The sequence below is a fragment of the Staurois parvus genome, unplaced genomic scaffold, assembly GCF_062004578.1.
Source record: "Staurois parvus isolate SC_StPar_1 unplaced genomic scaffold, SC_StPar_1.0 ptg001432l, whole genome shotgun sequence".
NCBI lineage: Eukaryota > Metazoa > Chordata > Amphibia > Anura > Ranidae > Staurois > Staurois parvus.
Genome location: NW_028319228.1, coordinates 6,171,784 through 6,194,593, shown reverse-complemented (window position 1 = coordinate 6,194,593; position 22,810 = coordinate 6,171,784). Strand labels below are relative to the sequence as shown.

The 22,810-nt window shown below is 40.5% G+C and overlaps 1 protein-coding gene across 1 annotated transcript in view; it reads left to right on the top strand.

Moving 5' to 3' along the window:
• The window catches only part of SLC35D2 (solute carrier family 35 member D2), a 103,147-nt gene that overhangs the window by 36,291 nt on the left and 44,046 nt on the right, over nucleotides 1-22,810 (top strand). Inside the window, exons 4-7 of the mRNA XM_089662140.1 lie at nucleotides 5,381-5,448; nucleotides 10,381-10,452; nucleotides 19,498-19,566; nucleotides 21,244-21,346. Of these exons, the coding sequence (XP_089518266.1) occupies nucleotides 5,381-5,448; nucleotides 10,381-10,452; nucleotides 19,498-19,566; nucleotides 21,244-21,346 (312 nt within the window). The remainder of the gene's footprint in view (nucleotides 1-5,380; nucleotides 5,449-10,380; nucleotides 10,453-19,497; nucleotides 19,567-21,243; nucleotides 21,347-22,810) is intronic.

Below are 22,810 nucleotides of genomic sequence, written 5' to 3'. Positions count from 1 at the left end.
ATCCACCACTATGGATTTGCTACTTTTTTATTCTTATTATTATTATTATTATTATTATTATACAGGACTTATATAGTGCCAACAGTTTGCTCAGTGCTTTACAATATAACAGGAGACAATACAGCAACAATACAGTTCAATACAAGAGGGATAGGAGGGCCCTGCTCCTTGGAGCTTACAACATAAGAGGGAGGGGCTAGTGGTACAAAAGGTAGTAATTGTAGGGGATGAACTGATAGGAGTAGAAGATTCCATTATTAGCTGAGGGCAGGATAGGATTCCCTGAAGAGATAGGTTTTCAGAGATCGCCTAAAAGTGAGCAGAGTAGGCGATAGTCTGATAAATTAGGGTAGAGAGTTCTAGAGGATGGGGGAAGCTCTGGAGACGAGCATGGGAGGAGGAGATGAGGAAGCTAGAGAGCAGGAGCTACTTACTACTATTTGCCAGTTCTTGTTGCCTGACTATGATTCTGATTTAATACTTTTAACATTTCTCTCTCTCCTCTCTCTCTCCCTCTCTCTCTCTCTCTCTCTCTCTCTCTCTCCTGAATGTTTGTTTGTTCTAATTCACTGATTCGTAACGTTTTAACACTATTGTATCAGAATGAGAGGCAAGCAGTTAGTATTTTTTTAACTATTCTTTTGCAAGAGAACTTATAGGAGAAATGGTAAAATGCAAATAGTAATAAGAAATTAAAAATAAAATTATAAGAAATCAAAATGAAATAACATTTCAATGGTCTGTTTTTATGAAATATAGAGATTGCATGGCTGTAGGGTGTACAGGGTATGGAGAACTGGTAGTGGTAAATCTGTATGATCACTCTGGTTACGATGGGGAGGATTGGTGGCCAAATAGCTAAGCATAGATGCATTTGTTTCCAGAGAATTGAGTGTAAAGGTAGGCATAAGCATGGGTTGCTAGTGGGAGATTTTGCTTGAACTGCAACTGATTGCATAGGCTCCGCTTGATTGCTAAATAAGTGATTACCATGGATAGGTGTGGTGCAGCAATGGAAAGCTCAGGAGCCCCTCTCTGCAGGGGTACATTTTTTTTTTTATAAATTCTTTTTGCGGGCACAGGTGCCCTTCATAAAGGTGCTGGGAGTCGATCCTAAAGCAGATGTTAATCTAAATGCTTTGGAAAAAAATGGAGGAAATAAAGGTAGAGAGAAATGTAAATGTTTTATATATACTATCTATATATATATATATATATATATATATATATATATATATATATTGCAGATTACCTTTTTTACATGCTCTATTCTGAACCCTCCAGCAAGGTAAAATCCTAAGTACTTCATTTGTAACTAGATTTGAACTCACCTATCCTAACAAAGAGTTAAATGTGTAGAGGTTGGGTTTCTTGCATTAAGTTAACTAGGACAGGCTTGGGACAGGCTGACTCAAACGTTATTAAAAAAGACTATGCTGTCAGCCATCTCACTTCCTCCTAAAGGAAACCTCTAAAGGTTAGAAATATTTTTAAGAATGATTTTTAGGCTTGCTGTGTTAATAGGAACACATAACAAACATAGTGGGGTTTACTCAAATTTGACAGCAAAAATGGAAATACACTATAAAAACTGTCCAATGACATCCCAACCTCCTAGCTCATTGCGCAACATGTGTTTCAGATTAACCTTTATTACAACAACTTATTTCTACAATATCGCATTTCATTGATTTTTATATCAACTTACTCAGCAATTTATTCAAGGTGGTTGTTTAGTCAGTCTAACCCTCGTGGAACAGCAAACCCAATGGTTGGTAATGCAGGATGCACTCCCCTCTCCATACAAAAAAAAAAAGGAATTAGGGGGACTGTAACCGACTTGTGACCATATATGTTATCCATATATATTATACACTATGTTTTGGATATTGGAAGTATTAGCGGGACAGGCCAGAAATGTGCCAACCATGTGTCCAATCTCAGACCACGAGGGGGAATTTTATTTCCCCAAACAGAATTTGATGCGTGGACATGGCATTTGGCAGGCAACCTTTAGAAATAAAGGCATTTATCTTAAATTCCTGTGATTGATTATAGTTGTAAAATGCTGTGTTTTTGTTTTTTTTTACAAACTGACAAACATTGCACCATCCACAAAGGACAAATATTGCACCTTCCACAATTTTCTCCATAGTGTACTTGCTGGAGCCGTGCTGTTATTGAGCTTGGTGTATATTCAGGATGGACCAGATATTTGCTCAAGATCTGTACTTTTCTTGTTACCATTATCGGCTGGGGGCCCACTATTTCAGGTCTCCTAGAGTCCAACAGTAAAAGATGTCAAATCTTGCCAACCCTCAGCTCTTCTTGAGCAGTTCCTGCCTTACTTTATTCTTTACCTTGTGCAAACTAATCATAGATCTTAAATGGCTATAGGGTCCTTATCATTTTAAAATATTCCATGGTAGTTTACTGGAAGATTTGAGAGGTTGAAAATTAACATAGAGAAGGGGGGGGGGGTGATAAGGTGTTTCAAAAGAAAGAAAGGACCAATATTAATTTTTAACTACAACTGTAGATTAAATTGATTTCTCCCTGTAACAATTGTAATAAGGTAGATACCAATATTTATGTTCATTGAAACTGAATATGATTAAGTACTGAAATGGGTATAGGACATATAGCATAATTACAGATGTAATTCTCTCTGGACAAAATGTACTGGAGACTAAATAGATAACAGAAAGCTATCAGCACATTAGTGAGGACCTAATTTTGATCACTTTGATCTCTCCCCATCATTTTGGGAATCTAATTCAAAGAAAGATTTAAGTGCATATATAGTCATGCCCAAAAATATCGGCACCCTTGCATTTCTGTCAGATAATGCACCACTTCGCCAAGAAAATTGTAAATACAAATGTGTAGCCATTCTCATGTTTATTTCTTTTGTTTTGTATTGGTTTAACACAAAAAAGTGGAGAAACAAGAAGCCAAATCTGACATATTCCACACAAAACCCCAAAAATGGACTGGACAAAAGTATTGGCAGCTTAACAAAATTGTAAGAAATAATTGCATTCTAAGTTTGCAATGCTCCTGTAATTTGTAATTAAACTCACCTGTATCAGATAACAGATCTTAATGTTCCTGGGTCCACTCTGCGCAACATTGTCATGAAGTTTACAGCCGATGGCATTGTAGCTAATCTCCCAGGACGTGGACGAAAGAGAAAAACGTAACCAAAGATTGCAATGAAGGATTGTTTGAATGATGGCTAAAAAACCTCAATCAACTTCCAGACAAAGTCAAGCTGACCTTCAGGCACAGGGTATAACTGTGTCAGCTCACTCTATATGTCACAATCTGAATGAAAAGGGACGTTATGGTGGAGACCCAGGAGAACCCCAGAGAAACATTAAAAAGCCAGATTGGAGTTTTCCAAAACTTTTTTTCTTGAGGAAGCCAAAATCCTTTGGAAGAATGTGCTGTGGACAGATGAAACAAAATTACAGCTTTTTGGTACAGCCTGTCATTCTACTGCTTTCAGAAAAAGAAATGATGCCTTTAACCACAAGCCTACAGTGCACTTATACCCCCTTCCTGCCCAGGCCAATTTCCAGCTTTCAGCGCTGTCGCATTTTGAATGACAATTGCGCGGTCATGCAACACTGTAGCTATATGAAATTTTTGTAATTTTTTTGTGACACATAGAGCTTTATTTTGGTGGTATTTAATCACCTCTGGGTTTTTTATTTTTTCTTAAACCAAAAACCACTGAAAATTTTGAAAAAAAAAAGAAAAGTTTTTTTCTTAGATTTTATTATACAATTTTGTAAATAAGTGATTTTTCTCCTTCACTGATGTGCGCTAATGAGGCTGCAGTGATGGACACTGATAGGTGGCACTGATGGGCACTGAGGAGGAGGCACTGGTAGGTGGCACTGATGGGCATTGACAGGCATCACTGATGGGCACTGAAAGACAGCACTGATACATGGCACTGATGGGCGGCACTGATAGGTATTGATAGGTGGCATTGACTGGCACTGATGGGTGACACTGAAAGGCAGCTCAGATGGGCACGGCACTGATATGTGGTATTGATGTGCACTGGTAGGCACTGATATGTGGCATTGATGTGGCACTGATGGGCACTGGCAGGTGGCATGGATGAGCACTGACACAAGGCACTGATGGACACTGACAGGTGGCACTGCTGGGGCTACACTGATCATCAGTGCCCTGATGATCAGTGTAGATGTCCCCTCCGCGGAAAGCCGATTACCAGCTCTCCTCTCGAGCTGTCAGCGTGACAGCTCGAGAGGAGAGAAATGCCGATAACCGGCATTTCCCTGTTTACATTTGATCAGCTGTGATTGGACACAGCTGATCACATGACTGAGCCAACATCTTTGGCTCTTTCTGTAATCGGTGATCCGCTATGTCCACCATGCTGCGTGCTCCCTGAGCTGCGCATGTGCAGTGAGAATGGGAGGATGTCATATGACGTCCTCCCGGAATGAGAGAACCACCTTGCGTCCGTCATATTACTATGGGAGATGGGAGGTGGTTAAAGAAAAGAATACAGTCCCTACAGTCAAACATGGTGGAGGTTCACTGATGTTTTGAGGTTGCTTTGCTGTTTCAAGGCACTGGATGTCTTGACCGAGTGCATGGCATTATAAAATCTGAAGACGACTAAAGAATTCTGGGGTGCATTGTAGGGCCCAGTGTCAGAGAGTTGGCTCTCCGTTAGAGGTCATGGGTCTTATTGCAGGACAATAACCCAAAGCACATGTCAAAAAGCAGCCAGAAATGGTTTCAGACAAAGTGCCGGAGAGTACTGAACAGGCCAGCAATGAGTCCAGATCTAAATCCCATAGAGCACCTGTGGAGAGATCTCAAAACAGCAGTTGGGAAAAGGAACCCTTCCAATCTGAGAGACCTGGAGCAGTTGGTGAAAGAAGAGTGGCCCAAAATTCCAGTAGAGAGGTGTAAGAAACTCATTCATGGTTACAGGAAGTGATTGATTTCAGTTATTTTTTCCAAGGGATGTCCTATCAAATATTAAATTGAGGGTGCCAATAATTTTGTCCAGTCCATTTTTGGGGTTTTCCGTGGAATGTGTCAGATTTGGCTTTTTGTTCCTCCACTTTTTTGAGTCATACCAATACAAACTAAAGAAATAAACATGAGAATGCCTAAACATTTTGTAATTGCAAAAATTTGTTTGGGAGAAGTGGTGCATTATCTGACAGGAATGCAGGGGAGCCAATGCTTTTGGCCATGACTGTACTTGCTGTGTTTTTAAAAATAAGTATACTTGGTTTTTAACATTTAATGGTATTATTTTATGGTGTTTTAGCTTTATTAATGTAAAAATAAACAGGTTTTAATTCAGATCACTTTTTTTCAGTTATTTCCTTTGCCTTTTCTCTACATTGGAAATCATTTAACAGGACTATTAAGTACACAGAAGCTCAGGTAATGAAAATAATATACCAAACTGCATGTTGGTAATGCGTAAGACTTTTTCTGCATGGGTATCTGTTGGTTAGAGGATCATCTACCAAATAAATGCTAATATGTTTGACAGGTTCAGAACATTGCCGCAAATAGAGATAATGCAGTGATGATCAGCTAAGAAACAATGATTTGCATTTGGTTTGTTTTAATTAGCTTGCTTTTAAGGGCAGTTGAAAGTGCAGTTTATATGATCATAATCAAACTGACATTATGCCTTATAGGTATCTATTAACTGTACTGTATCAAGCAGTAATTTTGTTGAGCTTGCTTAAGAATCTTTTGGCTGGCAGACATTATCCTTCAGAAAGGCATATTTATTAAGCTCTAATAAAATTTACAATATGTGTTAAATCTCAGAATTATGACCCTGTGAATTGGGAATATAGATTATTTGTGCTAAATCCCATTGTGTTTACAATAGTAGTTTAAAATTTGCCCGTTATTTGTATTGTCCAAAATAAAACCGTTTCTGCCACAAAGCGATCTTGTAAATTTGGTGTTTTGGAAGGTCGTTGTCGGAAAGAGTAAGTCTTTACTAGGTACTGACTCATCTGTGGTCATATGGCAGGATTCACTGACCTCTTGTCACTCATTTGTAATATATGTAGTCCTACCCCAAAGGGGGCCACTGTGAATTTACAGGTTCTTTCCAAAAACGAGAGAGGCAGCCAGGCACACAGCAACTTTCCATACACTCTGGATCATTAAACAATCAAGAGCAGGTGTGTCGAACTCCATTTTTTTTGTGGGCCACATCAGCATTGTGGTTGCTCTCAAAGGGCCAGTTGTATTTCTAAGACTAGATGTTCAGAGCACCCCATTCCTCCTTACATCTGATGTCAAGAGCCCCCCACCATCAGAAGTCGAGTCCCCCACTCTCCCTTGCATTACAGTGCATCCCCTTAGCTTGTGCTGCTGCCAGGAAGAAGCTGGGGGCAGAGCTTGGAAAGTGCAGGGTTTGGAGGAGGACCAGAGGAGTGTGGGAGTCAGTTGCTGGAGTCTGCTGAATGCTGAGACCAGAGGAGGCAGAGACAAGGGGGTGCTGCTGCTGCACAAAGAGGTACAGGATCTGTAAGAGGGGAGTCTGTCCTCTCTGCTATCGACTGCTGAGACAAGGTTGGGGCGGAGACTAGGGGAGTCTTACAGCTGCAGGAGAGGTGAGAGGACCACGTGAAATGGCCTGACAGGCTGGATTCAGCTGGTGGGCCTTGTGTTTGACACATATGGTCTTTTTAAATTTTATTTGCTTGTAGAAAAGGTAAGAGGAGGGCCTTTGGGGTGGTATGGGATACTCTAAAACGTTAGGTATTGCTAGCACAGGACACCTCTTGCTCAGTGATAGCAACACAAGTAAAAGTAGACTGAACAGTCTATAGGTTCATGGGTGGGGACCATTAAATTGGCCTGCGCATAGGAATAGGAGACTACACACAGAATCCTAGAACAGGATCAATCCATAGGTGCACCCTTTTGTAGAGTAGTCCAGTCCAAAGGGCTGCAGGGACAAGCAGGCCATCCTGTTGCTTCAGTTCAGATACATTCCCTCAGCAGGAAAAAAACCTCTCCTCAAAACTCCAGACTGTTTAACAACATCCCAGCCACCATCTGGGCACATCCCAGACACCATCTGGATGCGTCTCCCCTAGGGTTTGACTCAGTATTCAATCTGGTCATTTGAATTCTCCCTCTATAAACACTAGAAGTTTCTTCTAGAGAACTGGGGTAGCAATCTAATTCCCAGCCTGTAATGCCCTGAATAGACCAGACCAAACAGTTACTGCTCGCTGGTTATACAAGGAGCCACAAACTAAATTTACCCAGCAGCCTAACTAGGAGGGTGCTACATATGGTAGTGTTTAAGAGTAGTGTATGCAAGTAGAAAGGTCAGAAGTAAATAGACACAGGTTTCTTAGATAAGCAGTTCAGGTTGCTTGTTCAATAAATATAATAGTATCTTAATTACTGACTTAATTGTAACAACTTGGCTTGAGCATTACAAAATAATACTGCAACAGACAGACACCGCTTCATTATAGCAGCCTCCTAGCTTTCCCATGGGTTGATTTACTAAAGGCAAAGAGACTTTTTACTTTGTAAGGAAATTTGCATTTTGCATGAGAATGTCCCAAAGCATAGAGAATAAAGTGAAGCTCTGCTGACTTCCATCATCGTATCTTGTGCAAGCAAAATTTTTCCTAGGTATCCTATGGAAAGGGAAATTTCACCTTATTCACTCAGCTCTGGGGAAAATTCTTGAGCAACTTTGTTTTGCCTTTAGTATATCAACCCTGCAGTTTATAGGAGGATAACAACTGCCTTGTGATCTGCTCTAATCTTGTCACGTCACCTTGGCCTCACTCTGTTGTGACTTTAAGAGCTGATACATGTGCGGTATGGATTGCAGCTCAGGTTTCACAGCTAATCGATACTGTAGTTGTTCAGGTCAGGTTTACATCAAGTTCAGGTCAGGTTTTTAGCCTGTTCACTCATATGTGGTTTCGAAACGGTTCCCAAAGAAGTCCATAGCCTGTAATCCTCACCTGAACCGAACCGTACTGTTCAGACATCGTACAGGACTCTTTTTCAATTTGCACTGAATCCACACTGGACATATGTGAACAGGCACCATAGGAAGCAATGTTATTTCACATGTCATGAGTATTGGATGTGGTTCCAACCACATCCAATCTGTATATATGTGAACCAGGACTAAAGGAGTTTCATTTAGGAAGTTCCTACTTAACTCTTCTGTTCACGTCTGACCACTGAAACTGTCTTAACAGAAGGACAGATCTGCACTGCTTTCTATGTCACTTCAATTGGAGCAACTGCCCCCCTCTGTCTGTCTCCGTAAACTGCTTAGGGCCAATGACAGGAATACAAATAGTCACCTTACCTTCACTTAGAGCAATGGTCTCAAAACTGTGGCCTGAGGGCCGGATATTGCCATTTGCTTGCCTTTATCCAGCCCTTGGCATACTATTCCTCCCACCAATACAAAGCACTATTCCTCCCACTGACACCAACAACGGGGCATAATTCCTTCCATTGACACCAATGGCAGGGAACTCTTCTTCCCACTGACAACAATGATAGGGCACTATTCCTTCATACCAACAATGGGGCAATATTCCTCTTATTACCAATGATGGGGCGTTGTTTGCTTCCAGGACATTTTCTGTTCTCATTGGCCACAGTCTGGCCCCCTCCGAGTCTGTAGGACAGTAAACTGACCCTTTGTTTAGAAAGTTTGGAGACCCCTGACTTAGAGCATTGCTAAATCAGTGAGATGTTCGTGACGAGTGCTAAAGATTCTGCAGTGTTTCATCCTTTTTACCAAGCAATGCCTGTTAGGGTCTGTGGTGATGGGCTTTTGTTTGCGTCATGAGCATGCAAAACAACCTTGAGGTAGGTTGATGCAGCTTATAAAGACATTAAATAGAGATCAGAAGGAGGACAACTGCCAGTCAAATGCTTCTGTCCATAAATTCTGAATTTACTAATCCCAGAAGCATCTCAAATTGACCTCAAATGCAAGCTGCATGCACTTGAAATTATGCTGCATTTGCTCACCAACGCAAGCCCTTAGGTACAGTAAATTGAAGCTGTACTTCGGAGAGTCTGCTGTTGGCAAGGTGTCACCAGCCGCATAATCACCAGTGTGACATGGGTGACATTCCCTTTAAATCAATATGACCTTTACACGACAATGTAGCAAGCTTGGAAATGTTTTAGGCCAGATCAAGCTTGCTATAATATTCCTCATACTACCTTTTAATACCGCTGACAGATGTTACATTTATAATGCTGCTTCAGCTGCAGAACGCTGAATTCTGGGCACAGGTGAAAATGTTCTGTTAATAAAAATCCCCAGCCATGTTTTTTGTGGTCTGTGAGTCTCCATATAAATAGTTCAGTGCGAGCAGTCACTCTACTTTTTATTCTCTTTTTAATGTCTTGCTGTTCCGTGTCCTTCTCTGTTAACCGGTTTTTAGTAGGTTCCATTAGCACAGGCTGGATGGTTACCTCCATGTCCCTTGTAGCCCTGATAGGTATGCAGCGTCCTCTATACTGGCCAGATTAGCTGCCCATCACAAAGTAAGGCAGGAGGCCAGGGCATACCCTGTAGACACTTCACAACACAATGCTGCTTCACGCTTTCTACTGTTGATACTCCAGTAGAAAATGTGTAATTTTCCCGGGGCTGGTCAAAAAGCAAAGGAAGTGTAAATGAGCCCTAAGTCTTGACTCACACTACTAGGACCTGTTAGTCACGCGACTTACAGTGCGACTTTGCCAGGCAACTTCCTGGCGACTTGAGTAGTACTTTGATGCGACTTTCAGGGAATGCCTGGGTAATCTTCCTATAATGTCCAATCAAGATCACATCAATATAGATGATCCGACTTGGAGAGGATTTCTATTAAAGTCTATGGGCGCAAGTTTGATATAAGTCGCCTTGAAGTAGTACAGGAACCTTTTCTAAAGTCGGAGTGACTTCAGTAGTGCTAATTAAGACAGCTCTGTTTGACGAACATGGGATTTCACATGTTATGCGACTTGGGGTCTCACAAGTCTGATCCCAAGTCGCGGCAGTGTGTACCGAGCCAAACACTAAGTTTTGCTGCATCATCATCGCATTCTGCTTCTGGAGCATTTGCTGAAATTATTTAGAATTTAAGATCCAAATATACCACAATGTTAAAATAATATATTATCTATGTGAATTTAGCAAATGTTAAATGTTGTCATTAATGTAATTTCACAATGTTGCAGATTCTTCAGCACATACTTCCAATAAAATAACGAGCAGTTGTATCTCACTAAGCTGCCTGCCATATAGGAATAGTATATAAAAGCATTGAATATATGTTTGATTCTCTTTTGCAGCTTACCGATGCTCACTGTTCTGCGAAAATTCAGTATTTTATTTACTCTAATTCTTGAGATGATCATGCTAAGGTAATAATATTTTTTAACCTATCACATTCACCAGGCAACTATTTTTTTTGTATGACATGCAATGGAAATATTTTGTTCAGCATTTTATTATTTTTATCCTTCAATATTTATGTAGTGATGCATTAACCACTTCGCTATGGTTGTCTGTTTTAAAATGGCAGAGTGAAGGATGTGTACATGTTGTTGTATTTGTGAAGTACCATTTCAAAATGACGCAGCAGAAAACACACTTGGATGGCCAGTCCGCCCATAAATGATTGTGATCTTATTATGTACAATATTGTATATAGTGCAGAAGTGTGTAATATGCAATATAGTGTAGGGGACAGGCGTATGTAATGCACATTAGGAGTCAAGAGTACAAAAGAAAGTGTCTTAATTCCTCTTCTCAGCAAAGTTCTCCCCCCACCCAACATCTAGCACAAAGACCCCACCCTGCTAAGCCTAGCCCCACTTCTATCACCCCCCCCCCCCACCAAATTCTCTCCCCACTTTTGGCACAAATATTCCCACCCAGCACAAATCCTTCTCCCCCCACCCCCCATGCCCAAGCTTTTAGCACGACATCCCCCCCCCCCTTCCTCACAGCACACCCTCCAAATCTTTCTTCTAGTGCAGAGCAGGGTATGTATGACATATTTGTAACATTTACAATCACTTTAACCACTTCCCGTCCGCCCTGTAGCAAAAATACTGCTGCAAGGCAGCACGGGTTTGCAAAATCATGTGTATATAAATACGTGATTTTGCAGTTCTGGGTAGGGGGCGCACGCAAGCCCTACCCGCGTTGTCAATCACCCGGTCCCGGCTGGTGATTACCCGCCAGCACCCGGTGATCGACAGGTATGACCGACGGGGAAGAGACCTGTATGAAAACAATACAGATCTCTCCCCTGTCAGCTCCTGCACACTGCTCTGTATGGCTCTGCATAGCACAGCCATACAAAGCAGTGTGCTTACAGTTGAAAGCACACACAGCACATAATGTGGAACGGCACACAGTTAACCCTTTGATCGCCCCTCATGTTAAACCCTTCCTGCCCCGTGCCATTAATACAGTGTCAGTGCTTTTTTTTTTTTTTTTTTTAGCACTGATCACTGTATTGGTGTCACTGGGGATGTCAGTGACACCAAGTCAGGTCCCTGCAGTCCCGCTATAAGTCGCTGATCGCCGCCATTACTAGTAAAAAAAACCAAAAAATCTAGTATACTGTATATACCGCCCTTTTGTAAACGCTATAACTTTCACATAAACCAATTAATTTACAGGTATTGGGATTTTTTCTAGCAAAGACATATAGCAAAATACATTTTGGTCTAAATTGTTGACTAAATTAAAAAATTTTTACTGGACGTGTCCAATAGCAAAAAGTCAAAAATATTGTTTTTTTTTTCTCAAAATTCTGTCATTTTTTTGTTTATAGCACAAAAAATAAAAAACGCACCACCAAAAGAAAGCTCTATATGTGGGAAACAAAGGACATAAATTTCATTTGGGTGCAGCATTGCATGACTGCGCAATTGTCAGTTAAAGTAATGCAAAAAATGGCCTGGTCAGGAAGGGGGGTAAATCCTCTGGAGGGCAAGTGTTTGAGGAAGCAAGCCTTTGGCAACCTACTAAATGTAAGCAATGTATGCCCGCTGTACTACAGATAACAAATAACATTATTTTCCACTGCTGATCACTCAGCACAATAAAAGAAAGTTGTAAGGAAAACTCTGCACTAGGGATGAGTTCAGTTGTGTTAGGATTCTAGTTCAAGCTGGCTTGAGCTATCCTGCCAGGAAACTCCCACTGCGTAAAACAAATCCTAATTGGCCAAGGCATTCCCTGTCCCTCAGCCGCATGTATACACAGCCCTTGCATAGGTGAGGCAGGGAATGCTTTGGTCAATTAGGATTGATTACCAATCTTAATCCTAAACTCCCCTCTTTGGAGTTCATTGAAAAAGTAGTAATTTCCTTACCCAGAGTGAGTATAATCATTTTGTCAGTTTACAAATGCTAGATTATAACTACATTCAAGTCAAAAGAGGAAATATATCATTCTGCTTTTTAAATATTGAGGGTGATATTGGTATCTCCTTGAACAAATCCATCTCAGGCAGAATTAGAACTGTAAATTGTGATGCCATTCTATACAGGCTTTTATTTCACAAAGTGTTTAAACATTCAGAATAATATGAAACAAGTTTCAGAACACATTACAAAGAAGGTGACTTGCCTAATGAAATTTTACTGGTGAGATGATAGATAACAGAAGGCTCTTGCTGCAAAGGGAAACAGTGACATCTCCTGTTCATTTTATGAACCAGCACCCTTTCTTTTTGATTCTGCATTGGTTACTCTTCGAAAAAGCTCACCTGTCCTTCTATATATGTTTTTGATGTGTCATGTTAGGCCACAATATGTGGAAAACATTGCTCTTTGGTATCTGAAATTTTTACAAAAACTGTAAAATCAGTCAGTAACCTTTTAATGCTATCCAGCAGACATTGCAATACTACTTAAAACAAGCATGGATTTCATTTTGTGTTTTAGAATTAAAAATTCTGCCAAGGATCAGACACCTGCAATTACCAGAAAAGCCTAAGCCCATGTCCACACAGTATGCTTGCTGCCTGCATATTCTGACATGCTTACCTTTATGGGTATGTGCTTGTCAGGAGCAACTTGCGCTCCTGATCCATCACAGCTGCTAGTCTCTTTCCAGCATCCTGGTTGTGGCTGTGATACATTCTCCCTGCCTGTCCACCTGCAAGGTGATTGATGTTGCCAGTCTCTTGGTGGAGACTATACCTGATTTAAGCCAGCCAAACCTGCAGTCTCATGCTTGTGATAGTGCTGATTACATGTACTGCAAGCTCCCTGTCTGTTCTGCTAGATTGGATTCCCTTGTTGACAACCATGGATCAGGGGCAGAATGACAACTCATGGGGCAATAGAGGATCATGGGGCCCCTGTGTCCTTACCCAAACTCAAAAAAGCCTATGAAAAAGGTACCAGGGGCATCTCATGGGGCCCCCTACTGACCCCGGGCCAGAGTTTCCAAATGGTCAGTTTACCCCTGCCACGGATTGAATATCAGCTACTCTCTAAACTTTGCTTTCCTTGCCTGCCTTGTACCTGGATTGTCATTGTACCACTCTGCCTGTCTGCCAACCTCATGAATCTGTTTGCTCTGCTCAGTTCACAAATGCCCCGGGTTGGTGGCCAGGCATTATAGCATTGTGTAGAAGCCCCAGGGGGCAACTGAGTACTGGTAGACCTGCTTACCTTAGGGGAAAGGGGTCTGCTATAGGTTAAGAATACAGAAGCTAGCTATAGTGTCTGACCACCTGCATTAGGGGTAGACATGACAGTTCTCCAGCAATGTGAGGTCAGAGTTCCTCATATCTACTCCATTACTGTTGGTTCAATGTATCTTTTTCCAGATCTGCCATCTTCTTACTTTGCCCATTGGGCAGGAGCTGATGATGCAACTCCCATGAAAATACGTTGGAGTTCCATGATCTTGGCACCTGTCTCTATTTCCTGCATCTGTGAAATGCTAAGACTGTACTGTACATACGTACAGAATAAAAACATTTGCTAGTAGGTAAGTAAAAGAGTTTCTGAACAAAAGAGACATATAAAGTGTCTTCCACCAAAAGACCCAAAGGCTGACAAAAGTTTGTTTCTTTATACCAGAAGGATGTTGGGCTTTGTTTATGTGCAGCTCCACCATCAGGAGATCACTCTGATCTCCAGAGGGGAGCTGTATAGTTGAGTGGATATAGATCAAATGACTGGCATGATTAACCATTTCACTGTCACTGTTGCTCTGTGTTATAGTATAGTAGTGAAATGCTGCAAACAAAACTATGGCCGATAGTGGCCACAAATTTATGTTCTTTGATTTACTGATACCTTTCCTATTCCATGTACACCCCATTAGCCATTAAAGGAAGAGTGTATTGCCATATCTTCTGAATGTGGCCAAAGATTTGCTACCAATTATTTGGAAAATATATGGTATATTGTATTAGAAAGGAATTATGGAGTTGAAACAATGGATAGCCATCTATAAAGAACACTGCGATAAGTTCTTTGGTATATGGACTACATGTATCAATTGTACTGTTGTAAACAAGGCAGACAGCACTTCTAGGTTAATCCCCTCTCAACTGGGAGATAGACCCTCCGCACCTACAGTATGTAATACCAAGGCTTAACTTAATGATGGTGTAGACATTACTTTCTTATGGGAATCCCCTTTATGTAGTTGTGGTTTATTTCAGATCTGTAGGAAGGATTTGATCTTGGTGATGCCTTTGTGAGGACACCTGTCTTGATGGATCCCCAGGCTGCTGATAGTGGCTATCTATTGCTATGTTTTTTGGCTGCTTATATACAGTCCTTGGAGTACTAGTTGTATTCATGACAAGTTTGAAGTGAGCTGATGAAGCTTATTTAAGGAGGACTTAGCAATAACCGAAAAGACCTTTTAATACTCTCTACCCCATGTTTGATGACCCATGAGACTCTTTTTTTTTTTTGTGGGTTCACTTTGCTTCCCGTGGTGTGCCACCATTCGGATACTCCCTCTAACTGACACTGTCTGTAGCATTTCTACCTGTGTACTTTCTGCTCCTGAAGAAATGGAACACCACGAACCATTTCAGGTCTGGGTGGTGGCACCATCTATTATCTGAAAACCACAAGATGATGATTATTAAGATATTGTGAACCTTTCTTTTATGTTTCGGGCCACCACTCCAATCGACATAAGAATGCAGGATGCTACTGTGTTTTAACTAGATTTTATTCATTTTAATTGTGCATAAATAAAGATTGCATACATTTTTTTAAAATAAGAAACTCGTGTGGTGCCCATAAATTCCATGGACTGCTGGCCAATGATTTCTGTTTGCATCGTTTTTTAATGCTTTTTTCCTCTTCACTTTTCAACATACAATCCTATTGTCATATGTCGTTATATCTGATGATACAAAACAGGATCTGAAATGATGTGAATGAGGATATTGCATTCTATGGAAAACTCATACAAATGAGCGCAGAGAGGCCACTCCAGGTGGAAACATGTGAACAGTTAATCATGAGCTCACCACTGCTGCCTTGTTAATCATATGCATGAAAAAGAGAACTGGAAAAAAAGGCGCTGTGGAAAATGCTCTCAGACAAGCACCTTAGTGGAGGTGCATCTTTATTGGGTGAGATAAAGTAGCAAGTATAATAAAATTAACCAGCCTGAAGTGGACAGTGTGATTCCAATGGACGGCCCGTCCGCTCTGAGGGGAGCTGAGATCAAAGAATGCTCCTGTCGACTTCAAATCACGTGGTGTCAGCGTACCAGCGTCCTGGGTGGTGTCACCATGGCAAACGAAGGCAGTGTCCGGCGTTGGCTTCAGCTGGGAGCATATGTGGGGTTACCAAGACGACATGTTTCGCGCAGTTGCGCTTTGTCAAGTCACCAAGTGACTTGACAAAGCGCAACTGCGCGAAACATGTCGTCTTGGTAACCCCACATATGCTCCCAGCTGAAGCCAACGCCGGACACTGCCTTCGTTTGCCATGGTGACACCACCCAGGACGCTGGTACGCTGACACCACGTGATTTGAAGTCGACAGGAGCATTCTTTGATCTCAGCTCCCCTCAGAGCGGACGGGCCGTCCATTGGAATCACACTGTCCACTTCAGGCTGGTTAATTTTATTATACTTGCTACTTTATCTCACCCAATAAAGATGCACCTCCACTAAGGTGCTTGTCTGAGAGCATTTTCCACAGCGCCTTTTTTTCCAGTTCTCTTTTTTATATTGCATTCTATGTATCTCTCTCTTCTGAACTTTCTTTGGTAGTTTAATAATCACTTATACTATGCACTTGGATAATTCAAGAAAGTAAAATGTGTACAGTATATAATATACTGTATGCTTATAAGATGAATTATTCGGAGCTTCTGTTTGGTCTGTTGTGGTAAAATAATAAAAATCTGCTGCGTAACAAAAATTCAAAACTTGGTCTGGTCTTGGTTACCCCTGGACTGTAAAGTGTTATCCTGTTCCCTCTGTCCTTATGCATATATTTCGTGGCTGAGCCTTAGTGCCAAGCCACAGCACTTATGTATCCAAGGGGAACAGCTTTTCTATGCTGAGAGTGCAATATGCACTCCCAGCATAGTGACTACTCTGTCACAGACAGGTTCCAATCATTGTTTACTACTGGGGAACTTCCGATCATGTGACCACTGTGACAGCCAATCACAGTGATCACATGATCGAGAAGCCCGTCTCCTCCTCTTGGCATTTAGATTCTTTAAAGGACTGGGGCATGGCAGCACGAAGGGGCTAATGATTTTCTGACACATAACTGGAATAAATGCCTGGAATCCGCTTTAACCACTAGCGGACTGCTAGACTGCTATATATATATATATATATATATATATATATATATATATATATATATATATATATATATATATATATATATATATACTGTGGCAGGGTGCGGCGGCTACTCTGCGCTGGATCATGCACATGATCCAGTATTTCCAGATAGGGGGGCACGTGCGCGTTCCTGTGCCTCATCTGTGCTATCACTCACTACAGCACAAGTCAATTAGCAGGTACTGAACAATTATAGCCGAGACCTGTTGATCAGCTTTGTGAATCACAGTACACAACCCTGTGCTTACTAACAACACAGGCTCTGTACACAGAGCAGATATCTGGGTGTTTTTTTTTTTTTTCTCCCTAGAACAGTCACATCTCTTAGTAAAAGCAGCACATATTACATTTGTTAGGCACACAGTTAACCCTTTGATTACCGCTAGATGTTATCCTCTTCCCAGCCATTGTCATTAGTACAGTGACCGTGTATACAGTAATATCAGTGTATAGAATCTAGTTATCACTGATCACTTTATTAGTGACACTGGAGATATCAGTGTCAGTCAATTCCCACCCAGTGTCAGTGTCAGATTGCACTCTCACTATCACAGTCCCACTAGAAGTCACTGATCACCACCATCACAAGTATGAAAAAAAAAATTCTAGTCTATATACCATTGTTTGTAGATGCTAAAACTTTCATGCAAATGTATTAATATACACTTATTGGGAATTTATTTTAACTAAAGACGTAGCAGAATACATTTTGTCCTAAATTTATAAAGAAACTTTGATTTTTTTTTAAGTTTTCTTTTTTTAAGTTTTTTTTTTTTTAATTGGATATGTTTTATAGCAGTAAAAATATTGTCTTTTTTACAAAATGTTTTCATTTATATAATTAAAAAATTAAAAAAACCCAGTGGTGATTAAATGCCACCAAAAAAACTATTTGTGTGAGAAAAACTGATAATAATTTCATGCAGGTACAGTGTTGCATGAGCACGCAATTGCCAGTAGTGCAGTGCCAAATCGCAAAAAAACAGCCTGGGGTGAAAGGGGTAAAATCTTCTGAAGCTTAGGTGGTTAATCTGTGAGCAGAAAATTCCCTGCCTGCTAATGCCAGCTTACTTTTCAGTGTTGACTAGTGTGTACTTTTTAAATTGCTTTTGTGAAAAAAAGTGCCAGCGTTTGCATTCAAACATATATTCCTTCTTCCCATTCTCGTTGTTCCTTGTGATTAGACAAATATCTGACTCTGCCTTTCCTGTTTGTGCATTTCTTCGGAGAATACCTGAAAATGTACATGCTTGTCTTTGAATGGAAATAATGGTTGTTTTGAAGAGACTAGCCTGTAATTTATTCTTAGCTGCCCCTTAACAAAACACAAAGTTGGTGTAAGAAAACGTACACTGCCTGAACCGTGTGTTTTCATAAGCAAAGTAACATAACAACAGGTCCATTATGACATCTCATATTTCTCATAGCAGATTTACCTGATTACCATTGTATGCATACAGTCCTATTGCCAGTAACGTGGGTGGAGTGAAATAGCAGAATGTAGACACAGCTCATACAGACACTAGGCACAGAGAGGTAGGTCAGATGCTTCCCATGGCCTTTCACTTGGGAGCTGCATTTGTGTCTGATAAAATTCCAAAACGGCTCTAGTAGAGAATGAAATTGAAAATGGTTTACATTCTTTTCCATCCACATTTTATATGGACTTGCCAGAATAAGGGCCTGTGCCGACGGGCTTTTGTTCACTTTAGCACTGCTTCTCTCCCCATATAAATCTATGGGAATGCAAAAGAAGCTAAAGCAGATCAACAGCCCTAAGCTAACCATACTGAAAGATTTGGTTTGTTACACATCATCACCCCACGTAGGGTAACGGGTGACTCCCTGGCTTGATCGTTCTTCAGATAGCAAACATCAGCCTTCAGAATCCGCTCACATCGGTGTCATGTAAATGCATTCAATTCGTGACTATTTTTCCTGGCCATCACTAGCCATCACTATGTGATATTAAAGGTCACACATGATGAGTCCGCACTATAGATTCTCTGCATGTAAGCCTGTGGACTGAGTCTTTTTTAGAACATTGTGTCATCTTCACGACCTGCCACCAAGCTGAGCTCTGCTTGCTTCTTCAGAACTAACTTCACAGCGGAGGTCTGTGCCAGTCAAGAAATGACAGGCTTCACCCAGCATGGGTCTATATTGTGAGATTCGTTTTGAAGGCCCAAGATCTGCCCTGGCATCGAGTGACAGATTGTGCTATGGAACATTAATCAAAAGTAGTTTTAAGAAAGAAGCCTGGTCTGGAGGGCCAAAAAAAAAAAAAGTGTTAAATCCCCAGATGCCTACACACAATGCTTCTTTCCAACCGAGCTTTTTTTCAGTCATCCTTTTTTAGACATTATTCTTCCCATTATTAGTATAAGAATCCCTATACTGTAGTTTAGGTGTTCCTCAATACAAGCAATATAAAAAGGCAGCTATAGCTCATTATATTAGGTAGAAGTGATACAATGAAGGCAAGTTATTATTTTATCTTCTATCCAGTCTATTTAGTGTGTGATTGTATTCATAATTTCATTTTATTAGCAGTGCTAGGTGAAATTATATTTAATAATGCTTTTTCTTGCAGGAAAAGATACTCGCTATCTGTTGCTTTGAGTGTATCAGCAATGATGATCGGCGCTCTTGTAGCAGCCAGGTATGGATTTGTAATGGGCTTTTGTCTGGGCTGTGACCAAAGGCCAAGTCTTCTTTCTTCTTCTTAAATGTTTATATATTTTGTGGCTGCAGGTTACTAAAACTACAGTCAGGAGCAATCCATTGGGTGAACAAATTTCAGGTCTTTTGGAGACCTGATTCAATTTTTTAGTCTTTAAGCTTTCAACAGATATCAGTCAGTGCTATGCTTAAGCCCCATACACATGATGAGAATATGTGATGAATGATCGTCCGTTTTTTTGGGGGGTCTATTGCATGCTAGTCACATATCGAAAGTTAAGAGGTGACTAAAGTTACGGAAATTCTTGTATGACCGAATAAAAATTTGGAAACGATGTAGTGTATTTGTATCGTATTTTCAGATGAAAATCATATGATCTTTTCGTGCTTGTCCCTTCTAATAATTTCAGACGGCAGCTGTGTGTGAACAAGCTGATCATCATACGATTGCTTCAAAAGCAGTGTTTTTTTGTACAGTTTTCTGATCGAGTGTATTCGGCTTCAGTCTCAGTATGATTGATCTTTGTTCAGACAGACAGTCCATGGAAATGATGGCAGGCATTGCACCAGTGTGAATATCTGCTCAGCTGATGTCTATACCAGTGTTATCTCTGAGGTTCAATATCTTTAGGCAAATCACTGTCTACTGATGTCTGAATGAGCCCATACAAACAGAAATTTGGTCCTGCCGAAACAAAAAGCAGATCAGTCAGTTATCATGGCTCTTTGTGGATACCTTTGCTGTGCATTGTTTAAAGTTACCCTAGGGGAGAGGGGGGAGATTTATTAAAACTGGAGCACTCAGAATCTGATGCAGCTGTGCATGGTAGCCAATCAGCTTCTAATTCAGCTTGTTCAATTAACATTTGGCAATAAAACCTGAAAGGTGATTGGTTTCTCTACAGAGCTGCACCAGATTTTGCATTCTGCAATTTTAGTAAATAATCCCCTGTGCTCTCTAAGCATTCAGCAAACCCATACAACTGCTGCATGAATGGTTTTTTACCTAGTAGAGTACCCAAGAGATCTAATTAGGTGATGCCCTGTTGTTCCCATTTTGACCGAGTACTGTGCTCAAGTGCTCAGCCCCTAGCCCCCCTCATTATTGCTTGGGAAGACCACCAGCCATAGATCTGTGATGTGAACCATTACTGAGACCAGAGAGAGAGGCAATGGTGGCTCTCTCAATTACAGGAGATGATCGAAATTTATGTAATAGTCTATAGTGAATTGCTGTTGTTCTGGACCTTCGTTGGGGTTTATTTACTAAAGACAAATATACTGTTCACTTTGCATGTGAAGTTTCCTTCTTTAAGCGAATTTTCCCCAGAGCTTGGTGAATGTGGTGAAGCTTGACCACATGCATTAAAGTTAAACAACAGCAGTTTTGCTTGCACATGATTGGATGATGGAAGTCAGCAGAGCTTAACCTCATTCAGGTTCTGGGGATAATGGAGTGAAACTTCGCTTGCAAAGTGCACAATCTACATTATTAATTAACCCCTATGACTTATGTGACCATTCTTAAAATAAAAGCACCAATTTTGTTAATGTCTTGTTTAAATTAGACTGGTGAAGTCACGTATGTATAATTTTACCTGCTGTATATTAAGTACTTGCTATTGAAAATGGTCAGCATGTTAATGTTTTTTTTCAGTTTTGATCTTTCTTTTAATTTGGAAGGATACTGCATTGTGTTGTTGAATGACTTGTTCACAGCTTCCTATGGGGTTTATACCAAAGAAAAAATTAACCCTAAGGTAATTATTTCAATTAAAGTATATACTGATTATATCATACTAATATATCATATAATTAAAAACTAAGAACAATTATAATGTTTTTATAGTGTCCTCTAGAGGCAATATGTAACTACTTCTGGACATAAAATACAATTAGAGAATATTTTGTCATGTTTTTTGAATTTCAGATTGCCAAGTGGGGTGTTCTTATTCTTAGTTTCAGCATCCAGTTTTTATATTAAATTAGATTGAAAAAGATAAAAGTCCCTCAATTTAATTTAAAAAAACAATGAACGCACATAAATGTGTTAATCATGACCCAGTTTAACAGGGAAAAAATCCTTTCGACAATCTAAGTCTGTGGATCAATGTGCTGTGTATATAGGTAATCTTTTATAGTTTATTTTAGGAACACATCCAACCTTTTCTTCTTCTGTACCTATTAGCACCTATTTCCATGCAAGATATTTTTCCACAGCTGCATAGATCTGTTGGTATCTACCCTTCCGAACCCAGCTAAGGTTACACTTTGCAGAGCTCAGTGAAGAGAGGTCTTAGAGCTGATTGGAGGAAAGGGTCACACACACCCCCTCCACACAGCACACAGGAACAGAGCTGAGGCTGCCAATCTACTAGAGGTCCCTCCCCTGTCAACATTTTTTTCTCTGTGTCAGAAAAGCTTGTCAGATTTAAGTCATGCTGATGAACAAAGCAGCATACAGAAATGACAGTGCTGTGGACTGAGACAAGTACAGTGGATATAAAAGGTCTACACACCCCTGTTTAAAATTTCAGGTTTCTGTGATATAAAAAAATGAGACAAAGATAAATCATGTCAGAACTTTTTCCACCTTTAATGAAACCTATAAACTGTACAACTCAGTTGAACAACAAACTGAAATCTTTTAGGTGGAGGGAAGTAAAAATAAAAAAAACTAAAATAATACGGTTGCATAAGTGTGCACACCCTTAAACTAATATTTTATTGAAGCACCTTTTGATTTTATTCCAGCACTCAGTCTTTTTGGGTATCAGTCTATCAGCATGGCAAACCTTGATTTAGCAATATTTGCCCACTCTTCCTTGTAAAAACACTCCAAATCTGCCAGATTGCAAGGGCATCTCCTGTGCACAGCCCTCTTCAGATCACCCCAAAGCTTTTCGATCGGATTCAGGTCTGGGCTCTGGCTGCACCATTCCAAAACTTTAATCTTTTTCTGGTGAAGCCATTCCTTTTGTTGATTTGGATGTATGCTTTGGGTCATTGTAATGCTGAAAGTTCCTCTTCATGTTCAGCTTTCTAGCAGAAGCCTGAAGGTTTTGTGCCAACATTGACTGGTATTTGGAGCTGTTCATAATTCCTTCTACCTTTGACTAAGGTCCCAGTTCCAGCTGAAGAAAACCAAACCGCCCCAAAGCATGATGCTGCCACCACCATGCTTCACTGTGGGTATGGTGTTCTTTTGGTGCTGTGCAGTGTTG